General features: G+C 39.7%; 1 protein-coding gene across 1 annotated transcript in view; it reads right to left on the reverse strand.

The window, feature by feature from the left end:
- Nucleotides 1-1070: 1070 nt before the first annotated feature.
- Nucleotides 1071-15018, reverse strand: part of LOC143879444 (uncharacterized) — a 43516-nt gene continuing 29568 nt past the window's right edge. Inside the window, exons 2-5 of the mRNA XM_077381828.1 lie at nucleotides 8648-9743; nucleotides 4837-4957; nucleotides 2807-2866; nucleotides 1071-2716 (exon numbers count right to left, since the gene is read on the reverse strand). Coding sequence (XP_077237943.1) covers nucleotides 1229-2716; nucleotides 2807-2866; nucleotides 4837-4957; nucleotides 8648-9687 — 2709 coding nt within the window. The 5' untranslated portion in view covers nucleotides 9688-9743 and the 3' untranslated portion in view covers nucleotides 1071-1228. The remainder of the gene's footprint in view (nucleotides 2717-2806; nucleotides 2867-4836; nucleotides 4958-8647; nucleotides 9744-15018) is intronic.

Consider the following 15018-nt stretch of genomic DNA (forward strand, 5'->3'; position numbering starts at 1 on the left):
TTCTACGCATGCTTATGTGCTCAATAAGGGATGGAAGGAATTTGTATTATTCCATGAGCTTAGGAAAGAGGAAGATGAAGTTGACGTATGGACTTTTCGTAATGCTAAGACTGGGAAACTCTCTTTTGTTATAATCATCACAAGGAACTAGCACTGGGTAACAATGCCCGGATGGATTATTTCTTAAAGGACTTCCATTACTTTCTTATATTTGAAGTAACAAGCAGGAAAAGTAATTTGATGGAATTTTTTAGGAACTTGCTAATTTAAGCCACACTTTCAATTTAGTTTCTACTGCTTCAAATTTATTTATAATCTCCCGGTTAATAGGGAACTTGATTTTTATTTTTTTTTCCCTCAAACGCTGTGGATGTAATTCTTCCAGGTCTCCACATATGTTTTGCCGGCTTATTGTTTTTCCTCGAAAAAAAGTGCTTCTCTGTTTTGGCAGAGTTAATTGGAAGAGACGAGGAGGTGCTTCTCTATTTACACCTACAAACAGCTAATGCAAATTCTCAAGACACCTAAAACTTAGGCCCTCTTGGTTGAGAATTGATTTAGAGTGCGCAACTAATTTAGGCCCTACTCGTTTAAGATTATTACAACCGAATGTGAGTACAAAACCGATTATTGGACTCAAATTTAAACATAATTTTAAGTCCAATAATGGGTTTGGCACAATCTTAAAGGAATTGGACTCAAAATTACAGACAATTTTAGTCCCATAATCAGTTTTGGACTCAAAAATCAATTCTCAAAATACAAAACAAGCAGGACCAAAACAAAATTTTGAGTCCAATGATCAGTTTTGGACTCAAATCAGTTCTCAAAATCCAAAACCATTAGGGCCTTGAGACTAGGTGAGTAGGCATAAAATAGGGGTGTCAATGGGCCTAGACAGGTATTAGAGTTGAGCTACACTGCAGATAAAGCATAAACAAACCTCAAGCACTAAACCAAATTTGGAAACATCACCCATCTATTCCGGTCCAGCAACCTCGATCTCCCTTCAACCAGGCTACAGCGCCGTCCGAGAGGGATGTATTTCCTTGGCCAGTTTACAGTAGAAATGCGCAACTTACAACATAAAACATAGATAAACTGAATGATTCAAAACAAGAAAGATTCATATATCTAACACAAATTTTCAATCCAGATTCCTTCCTACGTACAAATGAAACTTTTGAATACAGAACACACCAGATTAGTTGCACTAATTTTCTGAATGTCAAGGCCTTGGACCCCTCCAATCAACAGGCCTAATCGGAGGTCTGATACCGAACATGCCAGACTGAGGCCTCAAGGTTGGGGTAGGACTTAATCTGGGGGGAAATCTTGGACCAAACTTAACAGATACAGAAACAGGTCTAGTTTGTGCGGGCATGTTGTTATTACTTGTAGGACGTTGATCGAACGATCCTGGTTGATACCCACGAGGAAACCCCGGGGGGTACAAAGGGGGATATGTTGAGGATTGAGAAGGCATTAGGGTTGCTGATGGTTTTTCAGATACTGGTCTAGGAATTGGGAAGGTGTTTAAAGGTCTAGTAGTTGCCATGGCTGGTGGTTGGTTTTGATGCTCTAGATCTGGGGGACACCACTCGGGCATGTCATCGTCGTCATACCATAGGTTCTTTGTAATATGAGAATCAGCTCCTGGGCCTTCTGTAATGGTGGATGATTTCACATTAGTGGGTCTGCTTAACATATTGCTTCCAAGGACACTGGGCTTTTTCTCTGAGATGGGCAACACCAAAACCTGGGTTTCATTTTGGAGTTTCTTTGGCAGAGGTACTGCTACCTGATGAGTATTAAATGCAATTCCTGTAAAAGTTGGAGCTTGTGACATTTGATGATTGGTAACTGGCATTGGTCTTCCAATGGGCTGCATGAACGGCATGGACCCAACTGGATTTCTGATTCTTTCAACTGGAATTTTCTTGTCAAACAGAGGAGCACCTGAAAAAATAGCATTGCTACTGGGAATTACATGCCCACATGCAGTACCAAAGTCGAATTCTGGAAGATCATCATCGTCGGAGCTAGAAGGTCTCTGCTGATCTTTCGGCAACAATTGTTGTGGCCCTGGAAGAACTGGTTCTGAGAGCTCCAAACCTGTATTAGGTTTCTTTGCTTCTGAATTAAGGGGTATGGGATTCTCAACTTCCACTGAGTGCCCTATAGGGTCCTGTGAAGAGCTGGAAGTAGGCTTGCTTGCAATTAGCAGGCCCGTCGACATCACTGGGGGGTTATCAAGGAACATAGAAGTCGGCTTAGGAGTAGCATTGGTGGAAGATTTATCAACTACATGATCCTTGATAGACTGGATTAGTGGGCTGGAACCCTCGGTTGGTTGTGTTATAAATGACGTGCCATTATTTCCTCCCGAATCTTGTGCAATTGTAAGCGGAGCATTACATTCAGGACCTTGAGAGATGGCAGAGTCAGAAGCTGAGTCTAGTGGCTGCCCTGACAAGGGGAGTTTCTTCTTTTCAGACTTTTTAGAATTAGTAGTAGATGATGTGGGGTTTCTCCGCCACACAACACAACCAATTAATGAGTCTTGATCATCTTCAACTGCAGCCATACCCTTGAAGAAACCATATTTTGCAAGTATAGTGATTATGGTGTCACTGCGAGGACAGACGTAAAGATCAACACCTGGAGAGAGCTGTGCAAACCCTACCTTCTCCCCTTCTTTGTAACCTTTTGCAACCTGAAAATCACAAAGAGACCTCCGATGAGATGTCATTTACCAGTCCGAAATAAGATTCAGATAGTTTCTATAACACTCTCTCACACTTACCGTCTTCATGCCTGTCAACCCTGTTTTGGAAGATCCAACTTTCCAACAAAGTGAGATTACCTGAAAAAATATGTATGCAAAGTTCTTAGCACTTGTCAATTGCACATATAAGTCAACCGTATGACTTGTTGCTCTTATACTGTCGCATCCCATCTGTGCATCAAAGAACTATACCCAACTGCATAAAGTATTGTGGACTTTCTCTTTGTAAAGTCAGATTTCCAATGAAGGATTAAATCTGGATACATATTAACATGCCAAAATCCTCAAAAGAAAAAAAGAAAGATTTGAAGGTATGTATTCTCTAATTCGTACATTAGGAAAGAGACCTTACCTCATTATAAGAAACACAGTTATTTTTGTGTTGTCATTAACATAAGTATACTGGAAAGGTCAATATGGCAACAACCAAGAGCTTCTTTTTTCTTTTTTTTGAAAAGCTAACAGCATATTTTATTCAAATGGCATAAGAACAGGAATACAACAATGGAGATGAGGCATCCCCTTCATGCAACGGAAGATAAGCCAAGCCCAAGAATGTGATCAAATGCTCCCCCAGCCCCTAAACCTCTAAACACCTAACTATTACCATTAGATCACAACAATCCTCTGCTGATCAGCAACAGTTCAAAACTGTTTTAATAAAACTTGACAGCAGAAACCCCTCTTTACATGAGTGCAAGGCCCAAATAAGCATTCCAGCCCCTATTTGCCTTTTGCATATCGTCCCATGACAGCTGCTTAGCAGGAACTTCTCAACAACGTAATGCACCAATCCCACAGGAATTACATACTGAAATCATCTTGACAAAGGATACCCACAATTTCCTAACCCAATTAACGCAGGAGTTTTATACTGAGCCCAGACTGCTGCGAGCTCCAAGTGCCACAAGAAGCCATGGATAGCACCGCTACCACCTTAAGAACCACACATCTTCCCTTTCTAAACCATCGTGGCTGCCATCGAGTTTGTTGTCTGCTTCTTTTATGATTAAAATTTGGTCACACTATCCGACAAAGATAACAAATCTCCGTAATATTGCTGGTCAGATTCCACAGTCCAGGAGCCTTAGAAGCTGCCCAAGCAAGGGCATTAGAAGAATCTCCTTCGATAATCAAAGGACCTGACCCAGCTTTAGCGAACCATTTGAGACCGCAAAGGAGAGCTTTGGCCTCCGTGTCTTTTGAATCACAAATTCCCATTGGACCCGAGAAAGATTGGATAGCTATAAATAGGTACAAATTAATGCTACCAGATGGATTCAAGATATTGGACAACCGTATGGATAAACAAATGTCTCAAGTTAATACTTTCACCCTTCTATGTAGGCCTTGTTCATTTAGGATTATGGCAACCGATTGTGAGTGACAAACCGATTATTGGACTCAAATTTAAATGTAATAGTTTACATAGTCCGTCTCCTGTCACGCTTGTTCATTTCAGGCGACAAGTGTTACTGCTATTGTTGGTGTTTAGCTGTAATAGTTTTCATCTTTCTGTAAGGATCATTTTATATCTAATTTCCATTCAATGTAGTTTGTAAGAAACCCAATATAGTCACTATAGAGTTTAGACTTTTTTTTTGAAAATTGACAAAATGTATTGATAATCATACGAAGATTACATGATAAAGAGACCAGGAGTCCCCCATGAACCATCATATGAGGTCCTAGGAGATAAGTTCAGAACCCTGGACAGGTCCAGGGTTTTCCTTTTCACATTCCTTTGTACATTTACACCACAAACTACTAATAATTCAAAAACTATAATCTTCCTAGAAGATCAATCCTACAAGTTCCACTTGTTAAAACAGCACAACTTCTTTGAGATCTTCAAACGAAGATCTTGAGAGTTTAGACTTGCTTTAACATATATGCTTGATTAGAAGTCGAACATTCAAAATTGATGTATTGAGTGTACTATACTGCATAAGAGGGAGTGTGAGTACCGATATTGAAACTTCAAACATCTTTACCATGACTATTCTGATAACAACTTAATGTATTATAGGAAAAAACCTAAAGCTTACCATCAATGCACGGTTGCGAGAACGAGGAAGCTCTTGAATATATTTTTCAAAAGCCTCTAACCTTACTTTTCCTTTTACTTCTACAAGTTTAGGCCAGTTGGCCTCTGAGGCCTTCTCCCCGCTGCACAAAAATTGCATTATTGACAAGTTATCAAATAACTTTTCTTATTTAATCTTCAAATACATAACACACAGGTTCCTAGGACCATTATTTATAATGAGAGGTAATATGATACAATTAATTTAGATATAAGCAGTCCAATGAATAATGTATAAGCAACTCATGTCACAGTTAAATGTACAAGGCAAGATAAGTCTGATTGAAAAGCCAAGTCCTGTGGAAGTCGGTAGAATTATTGCCACAATGGGCAACAATAATTCCAAAGAAAGTTGAAATTGTATATCAAAGTCTACAAGTATCAATAACCATAATCTCTTTCAGTTAAAGACAACCAAAACAAAGAAACCTAGAAGAAATAAAATCGAACAAAGCTATACAAGTACAATGAGAAAAGGTGAAGCAACATTCAAAAGGAACATCATCTCTTAGGCTTTCCAATTAGTCTTACATTTAGTATTTTTCATGTGTTTAACAGTTAAGTATTGGCTTTCCTATCCTATGGAAGACAAATATTGGAGGAAAATCAACTACCGTGAGTTCTTAAATATGATGTAATTGTTCTTTAACCATTAAATAAGCGCATAGTAGTCATAGAACATTCTTTATTTGTCTAAAGATATTTATGCCATACACCCTCTCTCTCATATTGTAGGGATATGCTAAAAAGAAAGAAATGTTTACGCTCCTTCCTAAAAGATGCTTGTTGGCGCCCACTTCTACCTCATTTACGTGAACAGATTTGTTGACCTAAATCGCAACCATATGGCCGGCCAAATGGTGTTGAGTTCACCTTAATCATATGATCATGTGCCCATGATTCATCAAACCTCATTTAGGGTTCTGATAAGAAAAGCTAAACTGTTGATTTTTGTATTCCCCTATCCCAAAGATGAGATGTCTATTCAGGATGGGACCAAGACCATGTTGGTCGGCTCATGATGTTATAAAAGATCAACGGTCTTGATCTCACATACATGCCCCTTATACCCCCTTGTAGCACCCAAAAATTGGAGAGCTCAAGGAGAAGCCTTATTAGCAAGGCCGTTGGCATAATTACTTCTATACCCTTCTTTTCTACTCATTGATGCAAGGTATGTTCAGTGCTTGGCCGTCCGGCGGATCTTCTCCGCTCCTAGCTCTGCATAAAGTCAGATTTTTTAATTGGATACTAAGAGCTTTTTGGTAATTGTATATCAAAACAAGGTGAGTTCACTCGAACGCACGCAGCATTCCTGGCCAATGCTATGCATGTGTGTAAAATGGAGAGCCCCACCACACAAAAACATGATGTGCAAAGTGGTGGGCCCCACCCTATACATTGGTTTGGATGGAGATAGTGGGTCCTAACATCAAAACAAGAGGTGTAAAATAGTAGATACCACCCCATAAAAATGAGGTGTAAAATTGTGGGGCTTACCCTATGCATGGTTTGGGTGGAGATTAAAGGCCCCAGTCCATCAAAACATGAGGTATAAAATGGTGATCCCCATCGCATCAACATATGAGGTCTAAAATGATGGGCCCCTGCCATGCTATGCATGTGTAAAAATATCTTTAGAAAATAATCAAAACATGAGATATAAAATGGTGATCCACATCCCATTTTATACATGTAAAAATATCTATGATGGGCTCCCACGCAATGCATGTGTAAAAATATCTATAAAAAATAATATTCCATGGAAAAAAGTGATAATGAACAAGCATATGATAAAAGGTGCGAATAAAAAAAGGTTCCTCTTGAAGACCATTTCAATCCCACTTAACCATGCTTACTAACGTAAACTAAGTTTACTCTCTCTAAGAACAAAGAAACCACATCAACTTCCCAATAAAAAAAAGCCTTTGAAACGTAACATTCCAATTCACCTCAATGTTTCTTCTTAAATAGTCGGCCACATTAGTACCAAAATCTAACTCCATATTAAAAAGAATGGGAAAATGCAGTTTTAGAAGCCTATTTCCACACCAATAGTCCAACCAAAAGCGGATATTATTCCCATTTCCAACCCTAAAATGAATGCCTCATTGGAAAAGAATGGTAACCTTTAAAATATCACTCCACGACGAGATTCCATATGGTCTATACTCTATGCGTGTTCATGTAATAGCACGTCCCCGAATGTAGACCCATACTTAGCCTCAAGGACCAATCTCCATACACTATCCTTGTTTACCCCAAATCTCCACATCCATTTTCTTAGAAGAGCCCGATTCATCAACGTCAACCTTCTAATACCAAGACAGCCCTCGACTTTCGGCTTACACATATCTTGCCGTTTGTCATTAAAAAATAATTCTTCCATTTGTTATATCCTATTAATACTGACTGGGACAATGGAAAAGCAACAAATAATAGATAGGCAGATTCATTAAGAAAGAGTTGATAAGCGTAATTCTACAATCAAGGGAGAATAAGTTCTTTGCCACACTACATGCGATGGTCTTAGCAAACACCTCAACTTCCCCATTGTTAAGTCGACACCTATAACTACTGATTTAGAAAAGTTAACCTGTAGCCCAATAGCAGCTTTGTAACATACAAAAATAGCTTCCATATTTTTTACCTTCCAGAAATCAGGGCTGCTAAAGAGAAGTGTACCATCTGCATATTGATGATGTGATATCTCCAACTCCAACCCAACAATAGTAATCTTGAACCCTTCAATCGGACCTATAGATAGATCAGGATTTATCCATCATTCTACTGAGAGAATCCGCCATGATGATAAAAAGAAACAGGGCTAAAGGATCTCCCTGACGTAAACCTTTGAAGCATTGAAGAAACATTTGGGTGATCCATTAACAAGAACTGAGTACCAGACTGAAGATACATCTATTCATCCATTCCCACCATCTAACCCCGAAACCCATTCTAGCTATGAGATGATCCAAACACCACCACTTCACGTGGTTAATCATGATTATCTTTTTATCTTTCAAGTGAGCTCCGAATGACTTGAGCACTTTGTTAGATATGTCAATCTAGTAAAGCTTGATTTGGGGACAAATTGCAACTGTTACGTAACTAGATTTGGTTTAGTTATCCAGAACATCACTGTTATTGATACTGTCATTTTCTTGCCCTCCTCTAACAATTAATAGGTTTGATGGGCACTCCGGTTTTCCATTTCTTTTTTCCCTTTTTTGGGAATGTGTACAAATATTCCCTCCATCGCCAAGAAGATTCTTATTTTCCTCTCACAATTACTCTTGGGAAAAGGAATCATATGAGATTCTTTTTAGTGGCCGTGTCAATCACATCCACATCATTTAGACTTGCCAATTGATGTTAAAGGAGACACACCGAGTATGTCAAAGGAAACACGCCGAGTAGACTCTTTCACCAAACTAACTAGAAGTTGGAGGGAAGAATAATAATTAGTATATGGCACACCAGAAGATGTTGCATTTGTCTTTTGCCGTTGATTCTACATAAAGTACAAGTTGTGAATGGTTAATATACCTTATAAAAACCTGGATTTCCATTGTAACTAGGGTTTCAGAGTTCTAAGATAGATTAGTATCTCAACAAATGAGATCCAAGAAATTGAGCAGTTCCAGATAGCATATTGAATAACAGCCATAATGATACAAGACCAAAAACAATTCATATAAGCCAATAACAAACAAGATCCAAGAAAAAAGGCCATGTAGCAGCATTGAAGTTCATGAAGTAGTTGAAGAAACCTTTTAAAGGAGGCAACCACAGCCGAAGTAATAGATGAATTTAGCTGAAGGGACCCATCCCAGAGCTTTTCAATAATCATAGGAGCTACATTTCCAGCATCAAACTTACTTTTCGGATCCAAATTATGTGAATCATGGGACGACTCATTTCCATGCTCATCAAGTTTCTTAGAAAGACTATCTGCACTTGCAGCGGAATTTTTATCCACTAAGGAATGCTCGCAATTATTCATATCCGAACCATCTTGCTTCTCTATCTCCTTATCAGCAGACTCCCAACTTTTTACCACCCTCTGTTGTGATACTTCCAAAGATGTAAAACTCTCAGTCGACGTACCTGAGGGAATATGATTTCTTTGCCCATAGTTCATCCCATCTTTCAAACTGAGAATAGAATGGGCCTCTTGTGTGCACGTACCACTTGTTCCAGAATATGAATGAATCCTGGTGGCTTCATTTTGGCTAGTCTTAGCATGTGCTATATGTTTTGAATCAGGTACAATAGGGATCTCTCCAACAGGTGGCTTGGGGAAGGGATAATTTTCACTATGATGGACCGGTATAGACTTCATACTCTGCCAAGAATTATTCACCGTCTCAGCTGTAGCATTTTCGAAGTTGCTCATTGAATGACTATTCATACCAAAAAATTGGTGTCTCTCAAATTGAGACCCTCTGTTATTTGGTTCCGCAAACTGTACATTTTTATTTATCACCATTTCTATTGTGTTTCCTCGAGTATTTAATCCGGAAAGTTCACCAACATTATGCTGTGCATTTGACTCTAGAGGCAAGAAAAATGGAACGCTCTCTCTCAGATTGCCCCTAACTAGCTCAGAGATACCATCGAAAGCTATACTACCGTGTTGATCTAGAACTGCTTTCCTTTTTCTTGATGACTCGGAGAGAAAATTTATATCAGAAACACCAAAAGGAGATGTACGGTTCATATTCTCAATATGAAAAGCCTGAGGTCTAGCAGGATCGAAGCCTGTCACCTGATCCCGTGCTACCACGTTCTTTTGTTTGTCATCCCACATATTTTGTTTGACTTATCTTTGATGGGCCTCACCTAGTAAAGAAAATCGTCCAGGATCTGAAAAAAACAACAACAAAGGAAACCAAAAACGAGTAAGAGAGCTTAAAGCCACACATAAGCCACTCCTCATAGCTAAAACAAAAGGAAACAGAACCACCAAAATATGAGTCTCCCTGTTGCAATCCAGTCTAGTAAATAACATACTAATTACATAACTGAGAAAGTGGCAGCATACAAAGTTCTGAAACAATCGGAAAATAGTCGCAAGGAACACTACAGCTCAAGAAAAATAGGGAAATAGGCCATCAAACTACTATTACTGGCACTGAAAAAAGGGAGGGGAATGGAAAAAAACAATTGGATGCTAGAAAATCAGATCTAGAAATGCAAGGTGTCTCCCACAATGAAACGAATTTAGTCAGGAGGTAGGAAAGAATGGGAGTTAAAAATTGAGTGGCAAATTGTCAAAGTTCATGGCCAATACTCTTGCTCCTTATTATAGATTTTAAAGGGTATGTAAACTCTTAGAGCATTTAACAACTATAGATTTAGTGGATTTCTCATCCAACTTGTTCTACGAAGATTCAAATTATGAATAAGTGGATTTCTCATCCAACTTCTTCTAAGAGGATTCAAATTATGAATGAAGCATAGGCATTCAACTATATTTTGTGACCAAGGAAACACTTGATAATCAGAATTAAAAACTGGAACGGGTGATTTGACCCTGAGATACCAAGGGAAATAATCAAATAAAATACAATTACAAAAATGACCAGAAACTTGGATACTTCCATTTTACTCGAGAAGCCTTACTAATCACTAAGGGGCTTTTTGGTTGCACAAACATTCGGCATTCATTGGAATTTCAAATGCCAATGAATGCCGAATCCATGTTTGGTTGCCAATGTTATATTGAAGTTTCATTTGACTCCCGGACATGTTCTAGACATCAATATTGCCTTCTTGCACACTTGGCGCACATGTGGCACTAATGTCCCCTCTCCTCATCTTCCAACCAAATTCTACCAAAAAGTTAAGTTTTTGGTAGAAGAATGGTGGAAAAGGTTTGTCTTTTTCTCTCTCTTTTTCTATTTGGACTGAACCACTGATAACATTTAAAGCTACAAGTTTGTGCATCCCCAAAATCGTAAATTGAGATCAGATAGATATAGAGACTCCATTTAGCATGAGTAGATGGATCCATGAAATTTCGAGTGCCAACAAGGCTTTTTTACATTCTTATTCGCCAAAAATTTCTATTTGCTCTTGTTATGTCTAAAAATTATGGCAATGACGACCGCACCCAAAACCTCAACCTCGATATGATTGGAAACACATGGAGAGCACATCATGCATTAGTTGTCAAGGGGGATGAAACATCGGTTCAGTTAGCTCCTTGTTCAGGTATGTACTGCGAATTTTCCCTCCTCTTTTGTGAAGTTGTGGCTTGAGCTATTTCCTCCTAGGGTCCAAGCATTTTATTGGCAGTGATGAAAGGAAAGATAAATACCATTGGAAAATTGAAGCAGAAAAAATTTAAGTTGGCAACTGGCAAACATGTGCATGAGCCTCCTTGTCATTCATTTTAAGATAATGCAAAAGGTGTGGAATGTCAAATGTGATACTCAAGTGGTTCATCATCCACCAGGCCCTCCAATTTTTGCTCTGGATTTATTAAAAGCATGGAGGTCAAATTCTATTGTCAATCTTGCCTTCATTGTTTTTGGGAAATCTGGAACGGAAGACATAAAAATAATTATCTGGACAATGTTTCTCTGTTTGGTCTCCAAATTATGAGAATCTCATTGTTGAATCTAAGGAAGGAGAAGAAGGTCGATATGATTACCTCCTCCACTTAATGTGATCAAGCTCAATTATAACAGATGTTTTTTTGGGAATTAGAGGCTTATGAGGGATTTTTTTTGTTTTTGAGGGGGGGGAGGGGGGGGGAGGGATTTGAGTTTTCCCTTGTCAAGTTGGTGACTGAAGGTGATGTCATAGCCCATCACCCAAGCCTGGGGTATCAAGAGTCAAGACTAGCTCATATTATTGTTGAGACTCTAGATTTATAGAAGATCGATATTTCCTTTGTTGTATGCCTATGAGAGAAGCAAATGAATTAGCTCACCCATTAGCTAGAAAGAATGTATGTGGATCTGATCCATGTGTGAACAATCTCTGCCCCTTCTGTAACACTTCTCTTTTCCCAGTAAAATTTCTTTTTTTATTGCACAATTTGAAGAAAGACTGGTTTCCTGTCACAATCACACACCATAATAGAGGCACACGACTGTTGTATTGAATACCAAGACCCTGAGAAAGGGGTGGGCAGTTGACTGGAGTCAGGTAATGGATGATCTTAATCATACAAGGACTTTTTACAATACAAGTAACCAGAATGGAAGATGTGCCCTCCTTGGAATTAAGCATATCCATGCAAACCTGCATCAAATACGTATAAATTTGTTGACTGTAGGACTTGTGTCCATAATGCACGAGCTAGGTGTGATGAATAGGTAATTGCTAGATGGGTGCCACCAATGTAGAGTTGGTATTGACAATGACCAACTAATATTGTTTCATACATGTGGTGGAATTTGATTACAAATTAGATTCTTAGATTCCCTTGATAAAATCTGGATGCCTGGGGCAGAATGTATTCAGTTTGAGTGAGCATAGAATTGAGCTTCTCCACAATATCTTGATTACAAGCTATGATGGTATTTATTTACTTTCCCAAAGAAGAATGATGAAGCATTAGTTGAAGAATGATGTGGCATTAGTTTGATTATCGTAAGTCAAGGCAGAAACCTGATGAAAAATTTTCACTTTCACAAGAGTGGTCCAAGATATATTGCTTTGCAGGTGAATTTTTAAGAGTGGCAATTATCACAATGAAACGAGTTATTCCACTGGTTAGTTGGAAGGAGGTGTACAAACCCGTAAAGGCGAGGGGTTTGGGAGTTAGGAAGATAAAAAAGCTAACCAAGCACTACTGGGTAAAAGGCTATGGAGATATGGGGAGGACGATTCGCAGTTGTGGGCTCAAGTGATTGAAAGTAAATATGGATCCGTTGCAGGGCATGGGGAGTCGGAGGATAAGTTTAGGCACCAAGGGGTGACTGTATGGAGAGATATTTCGTGGTTTAAACATCAGTTTCTTTCTAGTACAAGGTTTAGAGTTGGGGCCGAGGTCAGATTCGATTCTAGTACGATAGTTGATGCTCATTCTAGCCTTTAAAAGATTTATTCCCAGTTTTGTTCGTGGTGGCATCGTCGAAGGAATCCTTTGTAAGTGATCTCTACGAGCGAAGAGATGATAGGATGATTTGGCTGCCCAGTCTAAGGGGGGAAATGTCCGTGGTATTTCATGAGAATAGAGTTGGGTGATTCTCTAGATTGTATCTTGTAGTTTTTTGTATTGGGACATCTTGTCCCATCTTTTTGCGCTCTGCGCTGTGGAATAAAATCGTAACCTTTCAAAAAAAAAAAGTTTAAGAAGGAATTTCTTCGATACAGAAATGGAATCCGTGGCCAGACTATTCGAGAATTTAGAAAGCTGTTACTTAAAACGGGACAGCAGAGATAAAAGGGTATGGATCTGGAATTCTTTTGGGAGTTCTCCGTCAAATCATTTTATCACCACCTTGTGTGTTGTACTGACCCCTCCAGAGTAGCTCGAGTTTGGTCATTCCAAGCTCCCCCCAGGGTAGGTATCTTTTCTGGGCCGCTCTTCAAGATCTAATTCAAACGGTAGATTTCCTTCGCAAGAGGGAGATGTTAATTGTCTATCATTGTTCTCTTTGCATTGAGGCTAGGGAGTTGTGGATCATCTTATTATTCATTGTAAAATGGCAAGGGACATTTGGAGCGGCATTTTGGGGAGATTTGGTATGTCTTGGGTGTCTCCTAAGAAGCTTGTAGATGTCTTGGAGGGTTGGCAACAGGTCTCTTGGAAGAGGAAGGAGAAAATTCGGTAGAATGTATCCTTTTTGGCTACTATTTGGGTGCTATGGAAAGAAAGAAATGCCAGAGAAGGATATGCTAGAAGTTCATATTCTCTCTTTTGCAAGACAATAGCCTTATCATTTCTTGGGTTAAGGTTATCCCTTGGTTTCGCTTTGTGTCCCCATTTTACTTGTGGTACGGTTGGAGGGTCGCTTGTTCTATCTCGGAGCTGAGACCTTTGATCTCGTAGCAGTGGGAGCCCTCCGCCCCCGGCTTTCTAAAGTTGAATTTTGATGGATCTAGCTTTGAAAATTCGGGTCCGTCTGGGATTGGGGATGTTTTGAGAGATGATGGAGGTGTAGTAAGGTGGGATTTTGCAGGTCCTATTTGGGTGGCTGATTCTAGTGAGGCTGAGGCTCATGCTGCTTATAAAGGCATTAAGCTTTTGGAGGCTTCTGATAAAGATAGAGTGGCGGTCGAAGGGGATTCCCTTAATGCTATCCGTTGGCTGAGGGGAGCACTCCCTTGACCCTGGCTCTGGCGTTTTGCTCATCTGTTTTATGAGAATGATGACATCGTGGGCTCCTCAAGCATCGCTTTCTGGCATGTGAGAAGATCGACTAATAAGGTTGCTGACAGGCTTGCCAGGGAGGGCGTGGTGGCGGAATCTCTGTAGCAGTTTGATGTTTAAGATTTTGTAGTGAGCTGGGAGAGTTTGGGTTTTTTTTTTTTTGAAATGACGACGGAGTGTGGACTGCTGCGCTTTCATCAAGAGTGGACTTTTACACCGTCTTGTCTAAGGATGGCGTGTTCATGAGGTTAGTGTCCTCCATTTCATGACTGCTGTACCAATGGTGTGAGGTTTGCATGTTTGTGAGGTTGTTGCCGTCCATTTCATGACTGCCGTACCATTGGTGTGAGGATTGCATGTTTGTAAGGTTGTTGTCCTCTGTCGCATAACTGCTTTACCATTATGTGAGGACTACTACGTCAATTTCATCAAATGTGGTTGCTTGCACAATGCATTCATGTGAACTACAGTCACGCTGTGTGGACCGTGACGTGGGAAAGACTGTTGACAGCTGTGACACTCATTTGTGACCTTCTACAACCTGTGGAGCTGCTATTTTGTGTGGGCCACTTTGAACTACTATGTAGCCTCTGTGGGCTATTGCGAGCTACTTTTTAGACAATCTGTGGGCTGTCGGAGACTTGGGTTGGTGGTCGTCGGGCCTTTATGTGGATCGTTGTGAAGGCATTTTGTGGATTGTGGATGCTAATCCATTACAAGCCATTATTGTAGATATAATGCCATTTCTTGGGTGGCTGCTATACCATTTGGTGGTGGTTATGCCATTTATGTGAGCCACTGTGCCTTCTC

This window comes from Tasmannia lanceolata, unplaced genomic scaffold (genome assembly GCF_043159265.1).
Source record: "Tasmannia lanceolata isolate RefF3 unplaced genomic scaffold, GAP_Taslan_0.1 ptg000006l, whole genome shotgun sequence".
Classification (NCBI taxonomy): Eukaryota; Viridiplantae; Streptophyta; class Magnoliopsida; order Canellales; family Winteraceae; genus Tasmannia; species Tasmannia lanceolata.